At 43.6% G+C, this 26,876-nt stretch overlaps 2 protein-coding genes across 28 annotated transcripts in view; one reads left to right on the forward strand and one right to left on the reverse strand.

Annotated features, from left to right (window-relative positions):
- MCF2L2 (MCF.2 cell line derived transforming sequence-like 2) overlaps positions 1-26,876 on the reverse strand; it is a 239,842-nt gene that overhangs the window by 53,240 nt on the left and 159,726 nt on the right. The window lies entirely within an intron of this gene.
- The window catches only part of B3GNT5 (UDP-GlcNAc:betaGal beta-1,3-N-acetylglucosaminyltransferase 5), a 75,636-nt gene continuing 56,405 nt past the window's right edge, over positions 7,646-26,876 (forward strand). For 8 of the 20 annotated variants that reach the window (XR_011429079.1, XR_011429080.1, XR_011429081.1 and 5 more), the window contains exons 1-2: positions 7,664-8,027; positions 11,884-11,989. Coding sequence is in view for 12 of the 20 variants with exons in the window: in XM_023623383.2 (XP_023479151.2) it covers positions 21,653-22,795 (1,143 nt within the window). In the remaining 8 variants the exon portion in view is untranslated. Of the gene's footprint in view, positions 8,028-8,185; positions 9,117-11,883; positions 11,990-17,349; positions 17,524-20,606; positions 20,749-21,340; positions 25,238-26,876 lie in introns of those variants that run through there. The other 12 variants (XM_070243334.1, XM_070243333.1, XM_070243332.1 and 9 more) reach the window with 8 other exon arrangements.

Consider the following 26,876-nt stretch of genomic DNA (forward strand, 5'->3'; position numbering starts at 1 on the left):
AATATACAGGGTAACCTTGAGCAAGTCACTTTCCTTCACAGAGTCTCTGTTACTTTAGGTGTCAAAAGGCTGAATTACACAATTTTGAGTATCCCTTCTGGCTCTCATAAATCATTCTCTAAACATATTACTATTTAATAAAATGTATGGCGTGGTCTTTGGTCTAATCGCACCTTGCTTTTCATTTCTCACAAGAAGCAAAGGTCGTAAGACTTTCTATTTATTCATAACCTCAGTTAAATGGTTAATATGTAGCTGAAATGCCCAACAGGACAGCAAGGAAAAGGGGAATCAACGTGGGCTGGAGAGGTTTGGAAGAAGGTGAAATCTGAACTGTCCTCTCTAAGAGGTAAGGACATGGCCAGGAAGACAGGAGGTGCTCCAGGAAGAAGGAGACAGGAGCAGAGTCGAGGAGTCCTGGCTATACATGGGGCCTTGTGGGAACCAGGCAGGTGGAACAGGGTCTGGATGGGGAGTGTGGCAGGCAGTGGGGAGCCCAGATGGAGGAGATGGTGGTCGTGCCAGCCTACAGTGTAGACTTGATGCAGGAGCCCAAGGGAAGGTGTAGGAGATTGATCTGGCCAACAGGGCGAGTAACTGTCTAGGAGACTGGTTTCATCAAGCACAGAATGGGCCCTGAAGGTTCAGACTTAGGGAAACATTCCTAGCTTTACATCCTTCTTCTGTTTTGACTAGGTGTTCCATAATTACATAATAAATTCCCGGAACTATAAATGGTAACAACATGAAACACTAAAGACCTAAACAATGACCATGTTGAAGCAAATGATATTTTAAGCATTAATAAAAGGTCTGATGAAGATAAACAGCTCTCTGGCTCCCAGAAGGCTAAGAGTTGAGAGATTTGCTCAGTTGCTTCTTCTGCCATCCGTCCTCTCTTTTCCTCTTCTGTATCTCAGTTTCTATATTTTGTCTTATGTTAATTGGATTTGATCTCATCACTCTGATGTGTTTAGGGTAAACTACCTCAAATTCTCTTTGGAGGAGGATGGAGCATAAATAAATTATTATTAAAGTTTATACGGATGGATGCTCGCTCTTCAATACCACGTAATAAATAATGACAAAGTAATTTCATGCATCCTGCACTTTTTTTAAAGAGAAGTTGATTATAAACACAATCACATTAATCCCAATTCAAGTTAACAATCCTGCATTTGTACAGCATTTTAAGGATTATAAATCTTTTTTAAAAATTGTGGCAAAAGATACATAATATAAAATTTACCATTTAAACATTTTTTAAGTGTCCAATTCAGTGGTATTAAGTACATTCACGATGCTGGGCAACCATCACCAGAACTTTTCCATCATCCCAAACTGGCACTGTACTCACCAACCACCAGCTCCCCGCCCCCCCCCCCCCCGCCCCCCGCCCCCCGCCCCCACAGTCCTTGGTAACCTCTATTCCACTTTCTGGCTCTATGAATTTGCCTATTCTAGGTACCTTGATAAGTGGAGTCATACAATATTTGTCCTTTTGTGTCTGACTTATTTCACTTAGCATAATGTTTTCTAGGTTCATCCATGTTGTAGCGTGTGTCAGAATTTCATTCCTGTCTTAGGATGACTGTTTCTCATTGTTTCTATATACCACGTTTTGTTTATCCATTCATCTATTGATGGATACTTGGGTTGTTTGCTCCTTTCGGCTATTGTGAATAATGCTGCTATGAACATTGGTGTGCAAGTCTCTGTTTGAGTCCCTGTTTTCAATTCTTTTGGGTATATACCCAGAAGCAGTATTGCTAGATTATATGGTAATTCTATTCCTAATTTTTTGAGAAACGACCATACTGTTTTACAGAGAGGCTACACCATTTTATATTCCTACCAGCAATGCAGCAGGGTTTCAATCTCTCTACACCCTCATCAGCACTTATGATTTGCCTTTTTTTTTCTGGTAGCCACCTTAATGGTGTGAAGTAAAGTTGTTTTTTTAATGTGTACATTATCTTCCTTGATCCATTCAACGCTAGACAAAGAGCTCCTCCAGGGCAGATGTCCTGTCTTATTCATCCTTGTCCCCAGGCCTTACACGTAGGTAAATTCTCAATAAATGCTTATTAAATGGATGAATGATAGATTGAAGGAACAGACACCAATTCTCTGTGCAAAAGTAGACACTAATTGTTATTCTCATTTCACGGAAGAGGAAATTGGGACTTAGAGCATTAAATGACTTGATTGAGGTCAAAGTGCTGGCTAGGCGCTGCCAGCAAGAGGTCACGTCTGGGCCTTCTAGCTCTAAAACTAGTGATAAGGGACCTGATGTGCCAAGGGAGAATAGCAGTGCACTGAAATAGCACCCAGTATTCTGAGTCTGGAGCAGAGGTCCATAAGTGACAGGGCCTGCACAGGAAGGAGACAGAGAAGCAGGTTAGAGAAGAAGGGCTGGCTCAGGCCATCATTCGTTGATGCTTAGGATTCAGGGAATCTGGCTCCAATCTCAGAGCCTTGCTGCATAGGCATATCTGCTATCCACACATAACAAAGCATCATGTGAGAGATTTCTGGAACACCCAGGAGACTGCTGGAATACTGCTGATACGAAAATCATTACTACTCCAATTCACAGGAAAGGGTAGTACTGGTACTAACTCCAACAGGAACACCCAAGTAACTTGATAATCTTCAGCAACGAGAAGAAATTGTGGGGCCAGCCCCATGGCTGGGTGGTTGAGTTCGCGCCTTCTGCTTCGGCGGCCCAGGGTTTCATTGTTTTGGATCCTGGGCGAGGACATGGCACTGCTCATCACACCACGCTGAGGTGGCTGGCATCCCACATGCCATAAATAGAAGGACCCACAACTAGAGTATACAACTATGTACTGGGGGGCTTTGGGAAGAAGAAGAAGGGAAGAAAAAAATGAAGATTGGCAACAGATGTTAGCCCAGGTGCCAATCTTTAAAAAGGAAAAAAGAAGAAGAAGAAATTGTGAAGTAGTTAATAAGCTTCCACTGCTGCAAAAATGAAATTCTCAAAGATAAAAAACATGTATAAAATAGTCAAAGATCAAAAATGCTGAGAAGAGACCTACACTTTCTCTGCCCTGTGCACTACTTCTGCGGACCTATTTGCGCCTTTAGCTACCCAGCAGGCATCCCTTCATTCTATTAATCCTTTTCCTCCCGAGAGAGTTTGTTTGCTTATTTACTATGATAGAAACATATTGCTTTCTAGGATTCTTTAGACCTACATCTGCTGGATCAAATAAGTGTTAATACTGGGCTTTATGACTTAGACCATCAGACCAACCAAGACTGATGCATGCAATGCATATGTTTCAGATCACATGATTTATCAAGGACTTTAGAATTGACTCTTTACAAGTTCTGTTAGAAGAAAAATCTCAGTATAGCAAAACTATTTCTAACTCCTAACTAATGATTCACTTATTTTAAGTAATACTCAACATAATCCCAAGCAGGCCTATAATTGCCTCTTAGAATTGGTTTGAGTAGGATTTGAACCACATATGCTCCATAAAGCAGGCAATGAGCACTTAGCAATGATTAACTATTGAGAAACGGGAAATAGAGAATTATATTTTAGCTGTCCCTTACATACCAGCACAACCAAAATTAAGGGCAAAATTTCTAACACAAATGATTGCATCTGGGCCAGGCACGTAGCCCCCATGTCATAGTCAATAACCATTTTCTGAATATCTCCATGAGCTGCAATTTTCTTCTTTTCGTCTCTTGGTTCCATCTCTTGGATCCATCATAGGATCCAAATCGTTTTGCTCAGTTTAGGTAGCTGTGGCAAGGCTGTGCCAATTGTTTTTTGGGTTTTTTCTTTCTTTCTTTTTCTTTTTTTTTCCTCCTCTATTTTTTATTGAGGTTATGATAGTTTACAACCTTGTGAAATTTCAGTTGTACATTATTACTTGTCAGTCATACAGTAGGTTATGCCAATTGTTTTCTAAAATACAGGTATTAATCAGACAGCATTCAAGATTGTCCCTATACAAATGTCACTCAGTCACTCAATTTGGAGAAGCCTCCTGAGTAGGAGAGAAGGAGGTGGAGTTAGAGGCGGCCCCTGGGGACTTGCACAGAATGCTGTATGCCCTGGAGTGTGCAATGTGGGTCTGATCTGCAGGGTGGGAGAGGAGAAAAATGCTGAGGGACACTGTCAGGGAGTGGACCGGGACACTGTCACAGGGCTGTCTGAGCATTTGCAACGTGGAGAGAAGACCTGTGCCAGCCTCACTCCCACCCTGAATCCTCTCCCCCAACACCCTCCCCCGAGTAAGACCCACCCTGTCCACAGCACAGCTCTACTGGACCAAGGAGGGACCCAGCAAGCAGGGCCTGCCTCTCCAGGACTGTCCCTGCCCCCGAGGGCCCCTGCTGAGGGGTGGACGGGCACATAAGAGACACCCTTATGTGCTGATGTGGAAGGAGATGACCAGTTAAGGAGGGCCTCCCCTGTGCAAAGGAGAAGAGAAAGGGACAGAATGGCTTCTGGGAATGGCCTGCAGTGAGTGCCTCTCTCTGCTGTCAGTGCCCTCATCTCCCAGTTCTGCGTGTAGCAGTATGGTTGCATCCAACTGCCGAGGTCCTGGAATGAGCGAGGATGCCGGACGGTGCCAAACCACAGGAGCAGGAGCGAGAGCGTAGGAAAGGGCTGGTGTGCCTCCAGTGTCAGCTTTGGGGCCATGCTGGCATCAAGGGAGAAGCACACTGGGGCCATTGTACTGCAGATGAGGCTTCTGGAAACGAAAGCTTGAACATTTGATGAATATGGGAAACTTTCAGCAGAAATTCAGTTTTCCCAGCAGTTAATACGTATTCACTCCATGCAAGGCATTGAGGGGGTTCTCCAAGGGAACTGGAGACGAGCAGGATGTGGTCTCCACCTTCAAGAGGTCTGAGGACTCTCAAAAGAGTAGGGGAAACAGATCCACAGACAATTTATACAGCGACAAGATGACACCGACTGTTATTGACATGTGACACCCAGGGCTGGGTCCACTGGTGAGGACGAGGAGGATTCTGGCCTTTGGGGCATTTAAGCCCCATCCATTCACTGGTTCATAAGCGCGTATTTGGATATTCCATTTCGGACATGCTGGCTTCAGACTGATGTGACACATTTAAGTGAAGACATTCAAGTTTGGAGCTCAGAATCTAGACTAGAACTATAATCAGGGTCTAAAGGCAATGGGTGAGATCACCAAGGAGCAGGTGTGGTGAGAAAAGAACAGCCAAAGGAAGTGCTTGGGTGGGAGGGGCTGGCAGGCAGTAAAGAGGGAGGAGGCAGCCAAGGAGCTGTGGCATTACTTTAACGGGAGATGCTGTACTCACAGAAAATGCATCTCCAGAGATGTGAAACAGCAGGTCGTTCTAGAGCGATGATGCTGGGATGCAGCATGAAAACCGCCCCTGCCACGGAGCGAGAGAAGCTTTCTGCAGCCCGTGGGCATGAGATGACGGCCGTCCACCCAGCCCGTGAGGACTGCCTGAGCCACGCTCAGCACTTCACACACGTTATTGTCACTGTATTCAGTGCTCACTGCACCCTTCCAGGCGGGAATTACTGTGGCGCGCAGAGAGGCTGGGTCACTGCCCAGATCATGTGGCCAGAAGGAGGCTGGGCCAGGATTCCACCCCATCTCTCTAGCAGCCTGGGGCTTGCATGAAGGCTCACCGGTTTCAGAATACACAGATGTGGTGTGCCTGAATTCACAGGACAGGGCCTGTGCAGGGTCTGTGAGGAGATGTCCTAGTGGACAGAATCCAGAAAGAGCAAATTAAGCTGAACAAGCCAAGCCTGACACCATGTCGACTTGCTTCCGTTGTGTTAGGTGTTGAGTCAGTCAGTTACCACACCCGTTTCTCCCTGCATGCTTTCAGTAACACTTGTCTCTTCTTTGGGTCTCTTACACTTCTCCTATCTCCCAGGTTCTCTTGTGCTTGGGATTCAGTCCTTTTTCCCCACGACTAATGCTACATGCCCTCTTGCCCTACTCTCTCATCTTCTTGCCTGCATCTGCTTCTCCCTCTGCCCTTTCTCCACCTGATCTTGTCCCTTCGAAATCTAACATGCAAATTGCAATTACTCTCATTTTTCAAATTTACCATCTTGATGTCACAGTTTTCTTTTTCCAGTATTTTCCATAATTCTCTAGTGCTCTGCGAAGCAAATTCATGAGATTGAGATCCAAAGGCATTTATAAGTCTAATTGTAATGCTCTTTGTTCACAAGAAGCTACTGTGGACACTGAGGGCAAGGCCATACTGTCTTCCTTCTTTGTGATGGTCCAATCAGCATCACCACCATCATCTCGTTTTATTTGCAACTAATTTCAAAATCTTCACGCACTCTTTCCCAATAAAAGAAACTGAGTGCTCTGTTTGATACCATCAAGCCTATCATTCTCTTCCTCTCCTTCCGGGGTGGGATGGAGAGCCAGCCTCCTATAGGAAATCCTCCCAGATGGGCAAAGGAGCCTCCCAGACTTCTGCCCCCTTCCCTGTGTGGCATGGGCTTGTGTGGGCACTGGGACAGGCATTCTGAGCCACTCTCCTCATCCCCATCTCTCATCCACACTCTCTCCCCTCCTCCCATCAGAAGCCACACATTCTTCACCAATCTCCTGACTTACTTTTGAAATCATTTATCTATCTGAAGTGTCCATCTCCATAAAGGATGGTGTGAACATGTGATTTTTATATGTATTTGTCAATGTTTGGATCAGTTTGTATTTCTTGTGTGTACCGTCCTATGGCTTGGTGCATGTGGAATACACACATGCTGACATGTGGACCTATGCGGGCCTAGTTCCAAATGACCTGAAAGGAATATTGTGGTAACTGAACATTGGCACGTAAATGCAACATACGGATATGATCCCTGGGGGGGATGTATGTGGGACTGCCCTCGGGATTTTATGTTGCGTAGGTAAACCGGGGAGGTGATTTGCACTGTGCTAATAACAAATCAGCTTATTTATGGGTCACTGTGAGTGACTCCCTTACAAGCTACATTACAGAAATATTTGTCTGTGGTCTGACATCCATGTGGCACTATAGTCTGAGTTGATAATAGCTGAGCCACCCTCTCTATAGGTAATATATGAGAAGAACGGCATGGTTGAAAATATGCTAAAGGGCTTAAAGAAAGCAATTACAAAACCTCCTAAAAATCTAGTTTGAACTAACAAGTACAACAAGTAAACTGTGTTTACAGTTTCAAACTCTGATTCAGTAACCTACTTGAAAACCACTACCTGGTTTATTCCTTTTACAATAACAAACCCAAAGTTTTTATTTTACTAAAGTATATGGGTTAATCCTTTGTTTTCTGTCCTTTCTGAAATATGTATAATTACAAAATCACTCCATACCACCTCTGCTGTATGGTAATGTTTGGTCTATAAGGAGGATGCTAGAACACTGGGGGAGCAAGAAGCCGAGTCCATAGAGGATTTATTTATAACCTCTTTGCTTCAGTAGAAAGCTACATTCTTCTGGTTTTGTCTAGTTATGTGCATTAAGTATTTCGAATGCAGAAAACAGCTCAAAGAGGACATTCATGCTGATTCGGGCTCACAGTTGATCATCTGAGTAAATGACCTCAATTAAACCGAGGAGGCGAAAGGAAGCACTTCCTGGAGCTACCACGCAACACATTCGGGCGGGACCCATCACCTTCGCGAACACCCCGGGGTGGTGGCGGAGCCGCAGGCCACTGGGCTTTGGCAGCGACTCAAAGAGGCGCAGGGAACGCACTCCAGCGGGGTGCGGGGGCGGCCCCGGGCTGCGGCGTCCCCGCCCTCCGCCGCGAGCCCCTGATTGGGTCCGCACCGTCGCCCCCGCTCCAGCCGGCTCCCCGCCGGGGCAGCGAGCCCAGCCGAGCCGAGCGCGGGCTGCCGGGTCCTCGCCCAAGATTTAAAACGAGCAAGTTTTGTTCTTGAGACCAATGACTGTCGCTCCGATGTTGGGAGGAAAGCCGACGCCTGCTTTAGGAGTTTAACAAGCTGGGGTTACACTTGGTGAGTTTTGCTTTAAGCTCTCTTTGAAATTATACTGGGTTTGAAGGTAAAATCATTGGCGAGCGGGGTGATCCCCTCTCCACTGTAGTTTTGTAACGAACCGCTGTAGTGAAGCTTTAGTTTGCTGTAAATTAGAGTTTCCTTTCTTTGTCATTTAGGTCCCCAGAAGCTCAAGGCGTAAGTGGTGTGACAGGAGATCTTTACAAGGCTAGCCTGCCCTTAGAACTCTTGCTCCAAAAAGGAAAATAAGATGTTCAGAGAACGGCAACTCAGTCCAAACTTACCTCCCAGAGATGAGGAACTGTTGCTTGTTCTGAACGAATGCATCATTAGTCCCACACACTGGACCTAATGAAAAGTGTATTGAGACCAGTTGTTTCATATGGAAACGCATCTATTAAGAGGTGATCGATCGTCTGATTAAAAACATTGCTCTGCAGCCGACCGCATCCCAGCTGGGGCCGAGGCCCCTCGTGGGTGGAAATCTTGTCTTCCTTCCGGATCGCCGAAAGGGGGAAGTTCTAGCACGCTCGGCGGGGATAAACCTCATCTCCTCGGATGGTTTGTTCTTTGTGCCGGGGACCGGAGACGGGCTCCCTGGGCGTGCAGGGAGGGCTCCGGGCCACCGAGCCTCTGCCCCGCCCTGCCCGGTCCCTGCCCGGCCGGACAGCCCCGCCCCGCGGCGCCGCGCCTCCTGGCCGGAGCAGCTCTCGGGCTCCGGGAAAGGAGACTCGGGGTCTCTTCTGCTCCCTCTTGGTCCAGGTGAGGGCTCTGAAGGGCCGAGAGGGGAAGAGAGTCTCCAGGAGGCGACGGCACGTTCTTCCACTCGGGGCTCCAGGACTGTAGGTTGGGACGCGCGCGGGGGCCGGGGAGCGCCGCTGGAGAGGCACCCGGCCCGGCCCGCTGACCCGGCCCGGCGTCGGGAAGCTGGGCCGGCCCTGCTCGCCGCGGGGGAGCGCTGCCCGCGGCCGAAAGCGCGGCGGGGAAGGAGGGCGCCTTCCCTCCCCGGAGCGCCTTTGTTCGGCCCGGCCTGCGGGCGGGCGCCCGGCGGCCGTGACCCCGGGCCGAGCCGTCGCCCAGGTGCGCCAGGTAGGCTGGGGGCCCCGGGGCTCCGGTTGGGGTCGAGATTCCCGGGGCCGGCGGGGTTCCCCTCCCTACGGGGCTCCCGGGAGGCGGCCGCCGCGCCGCGATGCCGAAACCGGCCGGAGCGCGGGAGTCAGCGGGCGCACGGCGCGCCCTGCGGGCCTCGGTTTCTGGCCGGGGGCTCCCCACCTGGCTGCCGCCCTGGGCTGCCGGGGTGAATTCGGGCAGAAGGCCCGCGTCGGGGTGGGAATTAGAAAACCGCCAGACTGGGGCAGCTTTCGGCGAGTTACTGGCAGGGGAAATGGAGACGAGGAAGTGGGCAGGCCCGGGAAACTAGGAAACGAGACCTCTCTAGCGGGGAGGTCTTTCTACTTTTCTTTGATTGTGCAGAATTTTATTTTGCATCCTAATGTGACAGAGTCAGTTGCGCTTACTCAGATACTGTATAGGTCAAACTAGCAACTTTGCATCCGACTCTGACTACACACCCTACAATTTTTTCTTTCCCAGTGTTGGTTTTCATAGGTTATGGATCGTGTTAAAGGGACACCAATGTCGTAACCGCATAGTGGCTTAGTGGCAGCTAGTAGCTCATATTTAGGGTAATTCTCTGATGAAAGTACATCCATTAGAATTGGATTTGTTCCTCTGTGCCTTTATTTTGGGAAACTTTGCCTGGTCCCTATGGGGGAAGGGAGAGGGATGTAAGAAGATGAAGCTGACCCAGAAAAGGATGATTGAAGGTACTTGTATTTAGTGGCCATCCTGAACTTTCTGAAAGGGTGATTGGTGATTAGCTGCTGAGGTTTTAACTTTCTCCAAAGAAACTTAGGGTAGATTTTAGTTCTTGTCATGGGGTGGCTCTCTGTGTCCTTTACTCCTTCTCCCACAGGCATGCCCCCTCAGTATTTATTGAGCATCCTCTGAGGAGGAAGCTGACTCATTCTGACCCATCTCGGTCTTCAGGGGATCATGGTGACACCTGAAAATGGGGATGAGTGTTATGACTCATGTTCAAGCTGAAGCTCAGAGAAGCTGTTCCTGAGGAAGTGAGAAATGAAGGATGATTGGGAGACATAGATGATATTCCACATAAAGTGCTTTGCCCACACACACAAACACATACACACACAAAACTCAGAAGGTGGGGAAGAAGTTTCAAAGTAAAGTGCAGGCTCTAGCAAGTAAAAATGTCAAGTTACATTTCCTTAAAATCGAGATCAATTTTCCCTTTTATGAAAGACTGGTTCAAATGATGAGATTGTAAGAAAAGGAAATAACTTTCTAATTCTTAAATATAGAACAGCGTGAATAACAACACATGACCCATTTGAACTGGGTCATCTTTTAAAATGGGTCACTTTGGCTAGAATCACTGCACTTGGTGACTTTCAAATTGTAGAGTTGGAGTTCTTTCTGAGGACCAGCTGCACTAGGAGCCACCTAACAGAACATAGGATGTGGTAGAAAGAGACTGGGAGAAATTCAGGAGGAAATGGTCTCTTCTCAAAGTGACAGAATGAATCCTGTCTTTTAGGAATTTTGTATGCGTTCCACTCAATAGGTCTAAGATTTGCGTTTTATGGCACATTATACTACCTTTTTTGGATTATTTTTATAGCCATTATTTTATTCCATTGTTAGAATGATCTTGTGAGGAGATGCACACATTTTATCTATGTTCCAGAAATTGAGGAATAGCAAATTATTACAAGAGCTCTGCCATTTGACACAGAATCCCTGCCAGCAAAGATTTAGCCGGAACAGTGTAAATCTAGAATGTTTTTCTTATAGTATGCATATATATAGGTGCTATAAGAATCTTCATATTTAAAGGTTAAAAAAATTGATCAGGTGAGATGTAAACTTGAATACACAAAAGTGATTTTGTACATTTTAATGCTGGACATTATGAGGCTGGCTTTGATCTGTAACTTATTTTTTAAGATTTATCTTTCACAGTGAAGGCTATAATGCTAGAAGTTAAAACTAAACTTTAAAACTGAAGTTTCAGTTTTCTACAGAAAGGAATGTTCTTCCAAGTCTGCTGGCAATAAGCCCCCAAAAGTCTGAGTTCAAAGTACTATTATACAGCTCAAGATCTCCTCAGATTTCATATTTTATCTCTTTTATTCCTTTCCTACAACTCTTCCTACAACTTTTTGATAGTGCTCTACGCAAAGTAAGTTTAAACATTGTCTCAACTCCCATTTCCTTCTCCATAATTTACAGGGCTTTATAATTTTTTGGCTGTGACATCTTCACTGAAATGTATTTTGAAGCGTTTGTGGGAACCACATTGTTCTTTCCTGTCAGGAATAATGGAAGACCATGTTCCGTAAAACAGGGATGATAACTTCTGTTCTCAGTCTCAACAGTATTTGGGGTTTGTTAAGTGGCCCTTAGCAATCAGATCAGTATTTTTAAAAACTCATATCTAATAAATATTTTTTTGAGAAGAAGGATATTAAGAGTATAGCTCAGCATTTTAAAAGGAAGATAACCCCTAAAGAATATTAGCCATCTACTAACTAAACCATCCTGGTAAAGATGCTTGAACAATTTCTAGAGAAGAGAAATTAGCATATATTGAACACTTGATCTGGACCATACCTTGTCAATAAATTATCTCAAATGATCCTCAGAAAACACTGTGTGGTACATGGTTTAGAGATAAGTGAAGCTCATGTGACCAGTAAATGGAAGCACCAAAATATAAATCTGCTTTTGTTCACATTCTAAAACTCTTGGCTTTTCCTCTCGCCTCCTTCAGGTCCAGATTCCAGGTTGCACCAGAACATTTACTCACTCTGGTAGGAGATCTGCACAGGAAACACCTCTGCAGCCTTCCCAGCATCCTGTCTGTGGCCCACCACGCAGTACGTGATAAATTAATGTTTGTTGAGTTAATTAAATATAGCCATTACCTACTTTCAGGGCTGCCCAGCATAATGCTTGGAACAGGGTAGGTGCTTAATAATCGGTAGTTAACTTATTATAGGAAATGTTGATCAACTGAGACAGAAACGTGTTAAATATACCTCTTCTGTTTTATACTATCATTTATTTTTGTACTCTGTAAACCTTCAATCAAATGTTGTTTCCAAATATATGGGACATATATTTGTCCCAGAATGAGACATCAATTGCCAGTGGACAACAGGCTTATATAACAGATTTATACTGGGTTATATTGTCACCTTATTTCTAAATCACTGTTTTTTATACCATATTGACCTCAGCTGTGTACGACTCTTCTTTCATTTCATCCAATACTTGCTTAAAGCATCCCCTCTGAGTCCTATACTTTTTACTTTCCTCTCTTTCCTTCCTCCCCACTTTTTTTTTTTTTTTTACCTCCTCTGCCACTTTGGATCTCCACCCTTAAATCCCCCAATCTTCTTTGTGGAGGAAAGACTTTATGTACCCAAAGGACACAGACTCACAAGGCCACTTATACCCACTGTCTATGCTACTGGGATCAAGAAAAGAAAGGGAAAATTGAGATGGAGGGTTTGGAAAAGGGTACGTTAGTAAAGAAAATGAGAACAAACTGACAAAATGCATGTGGTAGCAAAATATAAATGACTCCAAACTTCAGACAGTGAAGCAAATTCTTTGCCTTCTTGGGTCACTTCTCTTGGCCCTGCCCCACCGGCTTCCCTGCCCTCCCATCCTGATGGGAGCTCCAGGAAGAGCAGCTGTGCCAGGACCAGGGAGGAAGGGCAGCTGAGGTGCTCAGGGATGGGGCTCGGAACCCATCAGCTGCTTCTGAGCTGCAACAAGGTCTGGAATTTTATGGAGGTTACATGGGTAACCCCATGTCTCGGTGCCTCCGTTTCTTCAAGATGGGGAGCTCATTTCTCCCTCATAGGTTGTTGTGAGGCTTAAAGTGTTACTATACGTGTACAGCATTCAGAACAGAGCCTGGTGCACGGTCAACACATCCATGTTAGTAACTGTTGTTAGAGTGGGCAAAAGGAGACAGGTGTTCTTCAGTAGGCAAGAACACAACTGACAGGAATCATTTAAAAGACCAAGCAACCCTGTCAACCCAAACAGCTCGACAATGAATACAGAGAGCCAAGCTAAGAAAAGCAAGTCTCTGATCTCTGCGACCTACTGTATATTTCAGCTTTTTTGTTTGTTTCAAATTCTGCATAATCACACTGGTTACTGGGAATTTTTAGTGACTTTTAATTAACTCCTCTGAAGTATAATAAGACTCTATAATCCCTTGTCACCAGTACCTCAGTGCTTGTATTTACTTAGGGCCTGTCTCCTTGTTTACTTGATATTTCCCTGTCTCACCAGCAAACAGAAATCTACACCCATGTTTAACTTATTAAAAAACATATAGCTTAATTTATGTGGGCGGGGAGCTTGTTACTGGATTCATACTGTAGGTTTTACAACCCAGGTTTTCCTTCTGTCCCAGCTCTATGCTTGTTAAGTTGGAATTTAAAGTCTTTGGACTAACATTGAATCAAGAACTAACTCTGTAAACGTATTCTTTGCAGAGTGATAACTCCAAGTGGATTCTAATCTTTGTCCTTGAGCCAGTTTTATAGACAAAGTCACAGCCACAAAACACCTGAAGACAGCAGTTGGGTAAAATTTGTCCTTTTTTTACAGGCCTTATATTGGAAACACTCAAATTTGAATTAAAGAATAAAATACCAAGTGAGAGAATATCTAATTTTTCACACTTAAAATATGAGTTGTAAATTCAAATTTTAGGTTGCTTCCTTCTTTCTGGAGCAAATAGAACCAGTTGTGTCATAGCACCAATTACTACAACTAATTTACTAAGAAATACCTATGAAGATCAAGTTATAGCCTTTTCAGGCTTTTTATTCCTGATTTCTTTTAACATGGCTGTTTGGCTCCTGAGGATTTGTCCTCATTATGTTTAACAGAGAAAAGATGATCAAAACAAGCCAGGAAAAAAATACTTGGAATGTAGGACAAAATACAACATAGGGATGGGACGGAAATGTTATCCCTCTGTCCTTTGAGCTATGCCTGGACAGGAACCAAAAATCATCTCTCGCGTGGGACTTTAAGTAATACAATTTTAGACGTAAACGGTATAAAGTACTGAGGCTTTCTGAAATTTTAATTGTGACTTACTGGAGGAGCATCATTAGTTTATAGTCGTATTTGTTGCACTTTTAAATTTTGTGCCCCAGATGAGTGCCTCCCTTGCCTCTCCCTAACCCTGGCCCCAACAGTCAGTGAGCTTGTAGAGGGAATGGTCAAGATAGGCGAGCGTGGGAATCCGTGAAAAGGAGGCACAGTGGGGATGAGGTGACGATGTGTCTGATGTCTTCTTTCTTGTGGAGGCAGGAGGTGAAGTCATCAGCTAAGAGCGAGGAGGACCTTGGGAGTGGTGGGGGTCTGAGCATGGCTGGTGAAGAGGCTGGGAGATAAGGAGGTCCAGGACAAGTGGAGGAGGTCACACAACATCGAGTACCCTGCCTACAGCTAGATCCTGCCATTTGTAGTGATGCTGTCTGCCTGGCATGTCACGCTTCTCCAGCAGCCTGGCAGGGTTGCAGGAGTAGAGAAGAAGGGAGTGACCCAACATCTGGGGTTGTTGGGCTGGAAGGACAGGAACCAGGGAGAGGAGAGCAAAAGTGTCAGATGGTTCCACCTCTGAGACAGGGAGGTGGGTGAGAAGAAAGGTCAGGAGATTGCCGGGTGGGGCAAGAGTGCTGGGGGCAGGCACAGGATTCCAGATGAATCTTTAGAAGTTAGGGTTGAAAGTGGGTGTACTGGAGAGTGAGTGTATTGGAATTGGATATTTCAGAGGAAATGCAGTTCTAAATGAAGCCACATTAGCGATTTTCTTTCTGCTAAGTTGTCTTGAGTGTGTGGGATAATGTGAACAAAATGGCATATACGTCATAAAAGGTTTCCTTAGACTTGTGAGTGTTGTACATCTACTAAGTAAGATGTGCAAATATAGTGTCCCTAAGATTAGATGTTGTTAACATATTACAACAATGGCCAGAAACAGTGGTCAAGAAACATATGGATGGAAACAAAAATAAATGCATTTCTGAATTTAAACCCACTGGCCTTCTCTAGTTAACATTACTCAGCCTCAGGTCTCAGATTCAGCGTTGCTTCTCCTAGAAGACGCCTTCCCCAACCTCCACCCACCCCCATCTTCAGCCCCTGCTGTGTGTGCCCCCAGCACAGCTCTCACTGTTTGTTCCATAACTGTCTTCCTGCTTAGGGCTCCATGACAGGCCTTGTCTGTCCTACCTTCCAACTATCTCTACCCATTTGTCACCCCATCTTAATTTTCTGATGAACTAGCCCTTTAAAATAGCTTTTTTTTTTTTTTTTGACTCCTCCCTCTTCTCCTTCCCCTGAGTTTATTTTTCCTCCAGTCCTCTCTGCTTCTCTCTCCCCCTGGAGAGCTCACTCAGACTCATGGCAGCCATCTTCTCTGTGCTCAGAGGGCCCGGATCTTCAGTCCTCCACACCTCCAGTCTCATTACCTCCTGGACTTGTCTACCTGTTGTCTCTCCAGCACCTCACAGTCAACACCAGTCTAAAACCAAACATGTTCCCCCTCACTCCTGACTCAGGAAACCAGTTTTTCCGCCTTTGTCTGTAGTGCTAGAAACTAGATTTCACTCCTCTTTTACCCACCATGGGGGCCACTCCTCATGTCCTGCTGGGTTGTCGTTTTTCTTGAAAGGCTCTTCTTAGCCCTTCCTTCCCTCCCACTTCCACCGCCCTAGACCAGGTCCTCCTCACCTCATCCTGCTTCAGTATGAGGCCCTCATAGAACCGGTGTCCTGAACTCCAGGCATCTTGTGTCCTTCCTACATGCCATTACCAGATGAATCCCTTTTGTATAAAGCTTAATACATATCAACAAGGGAATTATCATTAAAAATAAAAAAGAAAACAAACTTCTGTGACTTCCTGCTGCCCTTGGCACTCACTGACTCCTCTGCCTTATTTTCAAGGTTCTCCATTAGCAGCCCCACCCTCCCCACTTTCAAATACATGCCTCTTTCTCAAATATTTGTCTATTGTGATTCTTTCCCTTCTTGCCTGAAACAGGTTGCTTCTCTTCCTGCAGCCACTGAAATCCTTTTCATCCTCAGGCCCTCCTGATCCAACTGTCACTGATCTCCACTCCTAGGAACGCTCCTATTGTGCCTGCAGTTGGTATTGCCCAAATTGCCACTGACACACTGTCTGTACCTGGTGCTGACTGTTGTCCTTGGGGATCTTGTTTTCATATGGGCACCATGAGTCTTATCTCAACTAAATTGAAGATGTTTCAGCTGGGAGACTATCAAACACTACTTCATGACTCCCACCGTGCCTGACGTAATCATTTACGCAGCAAATACTCACGTACTTGTAGGATTAATTGAAACATCGGACACTGAGGTGGTTTAACTTGAACTTAAAGTGCAGACCTCCTCATCTTGATTAAAACTGCAAGATTTCTAGCAGGTTTTGCATAAAATTTTAGGATCACAAAAATAGACTCAACAAAGAAATGAGTTGACCCCAGGAGTGAACTAGAAAAAAAATGAGGAGTCGTTACAGGAAAACTTGTAGCCTCCAGATGCACTAACTGGTTTTTTCCAAGAAAGTTTAAAGAACTCTCTTGTAAAGAAATATCCTTTTGAGTAACTAAGGGGCACAGCTCCCAGAGTGAAAAATGTTTGGGGTGGGGTCTGCCACCTTCTTTTCTGATGTTCTTACTCAACTTCAATTCTTTATTCTTCTGACTACTTCTGTCTATTAGGAAAGAGAATGCTAAGTATATCTGTTCCTTCTTCTCAATCCAAATAGAAGCAAACCCAAGCTATATTCCACATATCTGCATCTTCTTCTCTATGCAGTTCTTTGTCCTCTTTTTTCCTGTTGTCTTTCTTGATTCCTGTTTTCAGCAGGCTCTGAAGACATCTGTAATTTTTATTTCCCCTCAGGAACAGGACATGAATATTTGCCCCCAATTTGCAGGTTAAATCACCAAATCAGAGTTCAGTGAGGGGTGCCTGAGGTTACACAATAAATCTGGTCCCAAACAGGGGTGACCCTGGAATTCCCAGCCTGTTGGTTGGTCACTGACCCGCACTGTGCTGCGGGCGCACAAAGGAAGCTGCATCCCCAGCATTCTGTGGTGGACGTTGCTGAGCTTTGCATGCGTTATTGGAATCCTTTGCTTCCTGTAAGGCCCAGCATTTTCTTTCTCCAGGTTGGGCAGGCCTGTGGCTTCTCCCCAGCCCCCTCCCCTGCACTTTGAATACGGAAGCTGGAAGATGTGCTTCAGAGAAGCTCTAGGAGGCTGTGCGAACCAGAGGACTGAGCGTCAATGCCACGTGCCTGGTCTCCATCAGCAAAGCCAGAGCTGGGGCAACATTGTTTAGTTGTAATTAATGAATTTACATCGTGGAGCTGCTTTTGCTTTTGCTTGGGAAAGGCCACCTACGACTATGTTCAATTTGGAGGAGTTCGGGTATTCTTTTGTTATGAAAGAGAAGCTGAGTAACATAAAAGAGTTGTTGGCCTTTCCTATCTCTTCCCCTCATCAGATCAGTACTATCCGTGAGATTCGGTTATGATTGATGTAGACAGTAGCTAAACAATTCCAGCTGCGGACGGTGGAGAAATCTTGTTTTAGAACCTCACATGCTGTCCTGAACCCAAAGAAGTGGTGTGGGTTACTGGTTTCATGACAGGTTCTTTGTCATCCTTCAGAGAATTGTTTTGACTTAATTTGGGGTCAGTTGGAAACAGTTGAAGAAATATAAGAAAATAAAGTAAATACATACATGGCGGGGGCAGGGAGGATAAAATGAATGTTACAGGCTGGCTGCTAGGTTGTAGTAGCCATGTTAGCAGCAGAAACACATCAAGTGGATGAGTAATAGACTCCATTCATGGGCGAGATAGTAGGGCCTCTGTGAGTCAAGTGAACAGGCGGGTGCTGGAGGAGTTAGACTTGTGGGCTGATTGTCTAGCAAGAAGCTCAGACTTGTAAACAACTGTGAATAGTGCAAAGCGAACTGGCATTGGAACATGCTGGGCACAGCTGCTCAGAAAAGGGAAGCTAGTTTTGCCTGTGGTTCCAAAGGTTACTCTCCTCTTTGTTTCCTTCCCAGGTTCTGTTGGAATAGAAACTGCAGCTTAGTTTCAATTGAGAATTTTCTTAGAATTCTTTTTTTTTTTTTTTTGTTAAAGAGGAAGGATTTTATGGAAGAGGTGCTATTTGGTTTTTTCCTAATGCTTTTTTGTGAGGAAGTTTGGCCCTGAGCTTACATCTGTTGCCAATCTTCCTCTTTTTTTTTTTTTTCTCCCCAAAGCCCCAGAACACAGTTGTATATTCCTAGTTGTAAGTTGTTCTAGTTCTTCAATGTGGGATGCTGCCACAGCATGGCTTGATGAGCGGTGTGTAGGTCCACGCCCAGGATCCCAACCAGCGAACCCTGGGCCGCTGAAGCTGAGTGCATGAACTTAACCACTCAGGCACAGGGCCAGCCCCTCTTAGCATTCTTAAACACACGCACGGTCTTAAAATCTGCCATTAAGAATTCTGTTACCCTGTGTTAAGCCTTCAGTTCCTTCAATATGTATCATGGAGGAGGCAGAAGGTGATTTCGACCTTCAGAGGTGGGCCCTTATCTAAGTGAGCACTTAGCACTGAGAGGAAGTGCCCTCTCCACCAATGAAAGTGATTTTGCAAAGGTCAGGCTGATGCCACCATCACAAACAGGATGTTTTCTGCTATCTTTCTCACTTCACCAAGAAAGAAATTACTGATATCGATCTATCCCTTAGAGCAGTATTTTTCACCTGTTCAGTGCTACAGCACGATAAAAATACATTTTACATTACAACCCTGAAGGCACATAGACATAAAACTCAGTTTCACAAAAGGATACTTACACTTCCTACTTTCAGTACACTCTGCCATTCTCTATTCTGTTCTTTCTTTTTCTTTCTTTCATTTTTTTAATGCTGGTTGTGGCACTAGCACTTTTAAAATCTGTGTCCTTGGGATATGATGTTACCTGTGCTGATTATCTCTGGACAAAGTCTTCATGGTGTGTGGCGCTAACCTCTGGCCCTCCTGGGACTTTTCGCATGCCTGGCTCTGCAGTTGTCACCGTAACTGTGGAGCAATCTTAGGGGATGGGAAACACAGCTAGATGCAAAAGGCCTGAAGATGGGAAGGAAGTCGCACAGCCAGGGCTGGGCCCAGACTGCAGGGTGCTCTCAGCATGTGCAGTTGGTTTTCCATTTAAGGGCAAAGGCCAAGAACTTGAGGATGAGGTCTTGCGGCACAAAAGCAGGGCCTTTGCCTTGTGGCTCGTGATGTGGGCTCAGCAACTGAGGCAGCCTGCACTGCCCTGGGTGGAGCCTGCTTTGTCATTTCCCTATCAATCTGTGGAAAGCGCAGGAGACTGAGGTGTCAGCCTAGAGGGGAGAGCCTACTTCTCCAGGCAGAAGGATGTATCTTACTTGTGGTAAGCACTGGGGGCAGAATCTTTGAGGAAGGGATGTGCTGTCTCCTCATGGTGGAAGAAAAGGGAGGCCATGTGACTGACTGGGCATCCTGACCCCCAGTTCTTCCCAAGTGAACAGCCGTTTGGGTGGAAGGTGGCCCCAGCCCCAGCATGATTCTTTGTGCTTTCAGAGATCGTCTACTAGGTGTCAGTTGCTGACATGGATGCTGAGGGTAGGGTATCTACATTGCGTCTTGCATCAAGGAGTTCACAGTGTAATTGGGGGAGGCAGTTAAAAAGGCTCAGTATGGGAAGATGGATGTAAGAAGGTTCTGTGGCAATACAGGTAAGAAACATCTTGGTGGGGAGCAGTTCAGACTTCCCAGAAAAGGATGCCTGTAGAACTTAAGTCAAGGTTAGTAGACTTTTTGTCAGTGAGGGGACTAGGGCTTGCTGGGCCACAGGAGTGCTGGTGCAAAAGCTGGCATGTATGATATAGCAGGTGTGGCTGAGCTTTCAGCCAGTAATTTGGTATTGTCAACTAGTGGAGAGCATCTAAAGGGGTTTAAAGAGCTCAGTTAGTCTGACAGTTAGATCTGAGTTTTAGAAAGGTCTCTCTGACAGTAGAGTAGGGGATGGGCTGACCAGGGTCATTTAGTCTGCTGCACTGGTCTGGGTGAAAAGTGATAATGATGTGAAATGGTGAAGAGCGGTTTGGAAGAAGCAAGTCACAGGATTAAATAACTGGATCTGGATGTGGAGGCAAAGGAGGACTTCCAGATTTCTGGCATACAAGCATGAAGTGCAGCAGATTCAAATGAAGAGAAAGGGGAAACAGCAGGTTTTAGGGGAGAAGACGGTAGAATGGGTTAGAAATAGCATTTGAGTTTGAGTACCCCTGTGTGCCAGGTCATTATCTATCTACCTTCGTCTGTGCATCTATGTATGTTCCTATTTAATCTACATAAAGACTTTGAGTTAAGTGGCGCTATTCGTTTTTTTTCAGATTTCTGGGTTAGATGAATGGATACAGTGCAACAAATGGTAAATGGCTGAGCTAGCATTGGCGTTCCAATTGCCTGACTACAAAGGCAGTGCTTTTGGCTGTCATCCTGTGGCTTCCCAGTTCTGAACGTGTGAAATTTGAGGTGCCTGTTGAGTTTCTAAATGAAAAAGTACAGAAAGAAGATGACTGTGTAGATCTGGGGCTCACAAAAGTCATTTTGGTTAGAGAGAGTTTGGACTATGCTTTTGAGAAGCATATCTTGACTCCTTGATTATGAACCTTGATTTTAAAAAAACCTTACTTATTCCTGTCTGGTCTGGGGCAAGCTTTAGTGGAATTTTACTATTAGGAGCTTTCTTTTCAAGCAGTATTTTTCCTTGAACTATATAGCTACTTTCATCCTGACTATATTCCAAGTCAGTATATTCATGGATATACCCATGTGAGAAATTTGAACTTCCATTTTGGAGACTTTTTTTTCCCAAGGTTGAGAAGAGGAAAGGGTCTGTATACTCTGAATGGGAAGACAGTAGAGAGTGGTTCTTCCCTTTTCCCTGTACTCTTCTAAAAAAATAAACAGGTGTATGCCTCTGCTAAATACTAGTTGTCTCCTAACCTTTTGTCCAGCTCCGTCAGGTTACATGTAGTTTTTAAGGAATTAAGAGTAGTTTGCTTCTTTTTGGTAACTGAGTATCCCATTCAGTTACCATCTTTTCTCTTCCTAACTCTAATAGGTTGCATTTAACCTTCACAAAAAGAAGTAGATGGAACAGCTGCATGAGGCCCATCACCGAACTTTATGAAGGATGCCGGTGTGGACCCACGTTGATGTGCCAGTGTCCTCATTCTACAGTGTGTTCCATTCTTTTGCAATCTCAGAAAAAATGGCATTAAAAGAAAACATTTTGTGAAATAAGAAGCTTCTTTTACATTTTTAATCACCAACATGTATTAAAATGGACATCTTTTCTACAGAAGACAAAGTTCTATGGTCTCGAAGAAGCAAGCGCCCGTTTAAAACTGATCCTAAATAAAAAGAGACCTGAATGATGGTTGTCAGAATGTTCTATCGCAGAAGAGTAAAAAAACGGAAGCTTGTTCATTTATTTGCCACTTGTTCTATACTAACCCTCATGTTTTATTGGGGAACGACTGATAACCTCGTTATAAGCTATATGAAGTCCTACTCGTACAGATACCTCATAAACAGCTATGATTTTGTGAATGACAGCCTCTCTCTTAAGCGCCGTGTGGATGGGGCTACTCGCTACCAATACTTGATCAACCACGTGGAGAAGTGTCAAGCACAAGATGTCCTCCTTTTACTGTTTATAAAGACTGCTCCTGAAAACTCTGACCGACGTTCTGCAATTAGAAAAACATGGGGCAATGAGGAGTATGTTCGGTCTCAACTTAATGCCAACATCAAAACTCTGTTTGCCTTAGGGACACCTTCGAACCCACAGGACAGAGAACTGCAAAGAGAACTAGTTTTGGAAGATCAAAAGTACAATGATATAATTCAGCAAGACTTTGTGGATTCTTTCCATAATCTTACTCTTAAATTTCTTCTGCAGCTCAGTTGGGCAAATAGCTTTTGTCCACATGCCAAATTCCTTATGACTGCTGATGATGACATATTTATTCACATGCCAAATCTTATTGAATACCTTCAAAGTTTAGAACAAATCGGTGTTCAAGACTTTTGGATTGGTCGTGTTCATCTCGGTGCCCCTCCCGTTAGAGACAAAAGCAGCAAATACTATGTCTCTTATGAAATGTACCAGTGGCCAGCTTACCCTGACTATACCGCTGGGGCTGCCTATGTGATCTCCAATGACGTAGCCGCCAAAGTCTATGAGGCATCGCAGACAATAAACTCTAGTCTTTACATAGACGATGTGTTCATGGGCCTCTGTGCCAATAAAAGGGGGATAGTACCACAATACCATGTGTTTTTCTCTGGGGAAGGTAAAACTCCATACCATCCCTGCATCTACGAGAAAATGATGACATCTCATGGACACGTACAAGACCTTGAGGACCTTTGGAAGGATGCCACAGACCCAAAAGTGAAAACAATTTCAAAAGGGTTTTATGGTCAAATATACTGCAGGATAATTAAGATAATCCTCCTTTGCAAATTAACCTATGTGGACACATACCCTTGTAGAGCTGCCTTTATCTAAGAATACTTGAATGTTGTCCGTTTTCACTGTCACTGAGCCAAACATGGATGAAAAACCTTTAAACATTTGTCTATATCCTAAGTGAAATGACTATGAAAAACAAATATATTGAAAGCCCAGTCTATCAGAATGTTTCTCTAATTCTAGAAGCTAGTCAATGTAACCTATCTACTTCATTGCCTAAATTCATTTCAAGGAATTTGTATTTAGAAGAGGTTTATGAAAACAAAACGAAAGGGAAATTTAAGTTCTCACTGAATGCCACATGGACATTTGAGGTGTAGAGAAGTTATTAAGCTGCCTTGGTGTTAGAATAACTGCTTTTGGAAAATACCAAGTGAATGTATAGTACAACATTTCAAAGAAATGAATATATTGTTCATTGTTCCCCAGGTTTACAAGTTTATGTTTAAGAGCCCTTGATAGAGGGGGTGGGGGCAGGGGAGGATTGGCATAGAAGAAAGCACGTGAATCTGGTAAAAGGACGTCTCCTCTTCAGAGGAGATTTAGGAGAAGGTACATGATTTCTTTATAAACAGCCATTCACTTATTGTCGCATTCTTGTAGCTATTTTCCCTAGATAGTGTTGGAGTCATGTAAAATATATTTATATCTTTTTTTCAAAGTTTAATGTGAAATTAGAGAAGTCATTAGCCCTGCCTTAACTGGCACTTTATATGGGGTTTTTTGATTATTAGAAAATGACACAAAACATGGGCAGTTAGTTACCCCTAGGGTCCTCCTCCAGGGAGAAATCATTGTTAATTCAAATAAGCTGATTTTAATTTAATGAATTTTTAACTGGCTTTTTAATATTCAACATCAGTCTGTTTTTAAGGTAGTTATTTGAATGTAGTTTGCATAGAGGAATAGAATAATGGAGAAGGATTCCAAAGGAAAGATAGAACATTAAAAGCCTCTTTTCTCCATAATTTATAAAATAAAATTCTTAGCGTCTAAATTAATGTAATGATTACTAAATAGCCCGCCCCTCCCCAACAAGGTCTCATAAACCACAGTACTCTGTTCCAAGTTCAGATTTCAAAATTGAGAGTATTAAACATCGACTCAAAGCTATATATCTCAATGAATCTATTCCTTCATCAAAATGACTATCAGAGGTGATGAAGTTGAACACTTTTCAAAATCTCAAACTTGAAAGCAGAATGAAAGTGATAGAAGAGTCGCCAGAATGAGGTTTAATGCGTTCGTAAAGCTGCATGCTCCTTATAATTAAAGAGCTGTGGCTGAGATCTGCTAGAGTCAGTTACTTTTATTTTACAAAGCAGGATAAACACGTGGCGGTGATGCGAACAACCTCCCTTCACTACAGAAAGAACTAGGTGATGTCTATTGTTAGGGGGATTAGATGAAGACCAAAATAGTGACTTCAGCAAAAGCAGTGGAACTGATTATAAAACCTTTGTCTGCAGACGCGCCTGTTTGGGAAGACTAAGATGTCACCCTTAATTAGATGATGTTTGAAACATGTAAACCAGAATGGAAAAGGAATTCTCGGTATACACAACTGGACAATGATACATATAAGTTTTTTGCAGGTAGCTTTTTAATGTTTACATCAACTTTTTTCTATTTTGAAAATTGAAGCTTGTTTACATTGATTGCTCAGATAATTTAGAATTTTTATCTAATGTCAAAACTACCGTGTCAAACATTCTAGTCTGTAATTACTTTCAGAGTAGCTTCAGGGTTTTTAGATCATTACTGTTTAAATTTTCTGACCAATTTTAAAAACTGTAGAGAACAAAAGCACATTTTGACAAAGCAGGTTTATAATGAATTTTTACTAGTTGATTCTTTAATAACCATTTGCCTTTTGGCCATACATACCCTGTGTATCTATACTTTGTTAAAATTTGCCATTGGTTGAAAACATCAGTGTCTCTCTGGCCATGGAAATGATCTTGTTTACAGCAATACTTTTGTGAAAGTTATTTATTTGCAAAAGAAATCTCCTCAGCTGTGTTCATCCTTTTATTTTTGCTTAGAATAGAATGGAACATTTAAATTTAAAGGAAATATGAAGGCACTTCCTTTTTTTAATAAGAAGGAAATCGCTAGATGCTTCCTTCATGAGACGTAAAGTACTGAGAAGAATATTTGTAAATAAATGAATTCCAGCCTTTTAAAAAGGAAGGAACAAACTTTTTGGTGCTCCAATGTAGGGCTGTCTTTTAAAAATCAACAAAGGGAAAATAAATTATCAGCCTGGATGGCCACTTGAGTGGAAGATGGTTGTGCACAGTATTATTGATAAAAACTTTTTACCTCTTGGTTGGTTTGCATCTTTTTTCCATATTAATTTTATACCAAAATGTTAAATATTTATATTATTTGAATTTTGCTCTTGTATGGCAAAATAATTAGTGGGTTTTTTAAAAAAAATCTATGGTTTCCAATAAACAACTTGAAAATTGTCAACAGATGTGTATTTTCACAAAGGTTTTTAAACCCCTGTGTGAACACCATTTGTTTATATAATCAACTTGATCTGTTTAATGTCAAAGAGGCCTGTAGTACACAATCTCAATCCCATTCCTGTTCAGACTTGCTGCTGTGCCCAGAATAGAGGTTTATTGTGTCCTCCGCATTCGAGAGCCACCGAAAACGCCTCTTTTGTTTGTGAAATGATTTATGCTGGAATGTCTAAGTGGGGGAATTCTCTCCAGTAGGTTGTTGGGGAAATGATGAAATCAGAACCTATATCGATAGTGCCTTAAGACACCATTTGAAAGGTCTTATCTTCCTTTTATTTGATATCGTTAGCCAACCGAAAGCATATTCAAATTTACCCGGGTCTCTTCGCGTCAGGAATGTCCTTAGGCCTGCTGTGCCGTGTCTGGTGTTTCAGTCTATTTGTATACAATATGCTCTCATCTGCTTTGCAGCTGATTCCTGCTCAGTTCTTAGGAGAGTATATGATGTCATTCAGTCTATTTACTTTTTAAAACTTGGAAGCATCTGAATTATTTGGTTGTAGGAGAACTTTTTACTTTCGAGGCATGGTTGGGGGGTTTGTAGTTGGGACTAAATTGACTGCTTGGAAGAAGTAATGAACTTGACTTGTATTTGGGACTTGAACTGAACAGGATAGCTGTGGTGAGAATCTGACCAGAGACCTCGATAGACAGGGTTATTCAGTCTGCTGTCATGAGAGAAGTGTTGGGTGTCTCCCTGACTCTGTTTCCCCTGCAGTCGCTGCATCCTACAGTCAGACACGCCAGACGATCACAGTCTTCATTACGATAGTCCTGTGCTCCAGACCTCAAAGGCTCTTTACTGCCTTCAGCATCGTATCTAATCTCTTCTACCTGGTTTTCAAGGCCTTATGTAATCTTCCTTTCTTCTCTCCTTCCCTGTAGCTTTATTTTTCTCACTGCCACAATTATCCATCACAAATCTCATCCATGATCATACCTTGCATAGTTGGTTTCCCTTGCCGGGAACACTATTTCTCCCGTACCTGCTGGAATCTTGGAAATCCAACCCTAACTTTGCTCCTCCTTTAAGCCTCTCCTCCCCTCCATCCAAAATATACAATCATGTATATCATTGTGCCACCTACTAATTGTTTCATGTGTTTTTTCCTAGCTAAAATATAAGTTCTGAAGGTAGGGACTGCACAGTGCTATCACATAGTGCTTAAAATCATTATTTTTTCAAATATAATCAAGTTATTCTAAAGCCATCCAAATATGAAAAGAGATTATTCAGACTTCATGGACACTATCTGGTATCACATTTTACCTATACTGCTTAAAAGTTTATAATTTATTCAACAAAATATGAATGCTTACCATATGCCACGTATACTGTACCCATCAACTCTGGCCCCGGTTGATAATCGTGTGTCAATGATGGGAACACGTTCCGAGAAATGCATCGTTAGGCCATTTCGTCACTGTGCAAACATCATAGAGTGCACTTACACAAGCCTAGATGGCTTAGCCTACTACACACCTAGGCTATATGGTAGTAATTTTGTCACTGACTAGTTGCCCCAAGGAACTCAAGCGTGGGTTTGGAACCCTTGACCTGTTTTTCCAAATTGTTTTTTTTC

The sequence above is a fragment of the Equus caballus genome, chromosome 19, assembly GCF_041296265.1.
Source record: "Equus caballus isolate H_3958 breed thoroughbred chromosome 19, TB-T2T, whole genome shotgun sequence".
Lineage (NCBI taxonomy): Eukaryota > Metazoa > Chordata > Mammalia > Perissodactyla > Equidae > Equus > Equus caballus.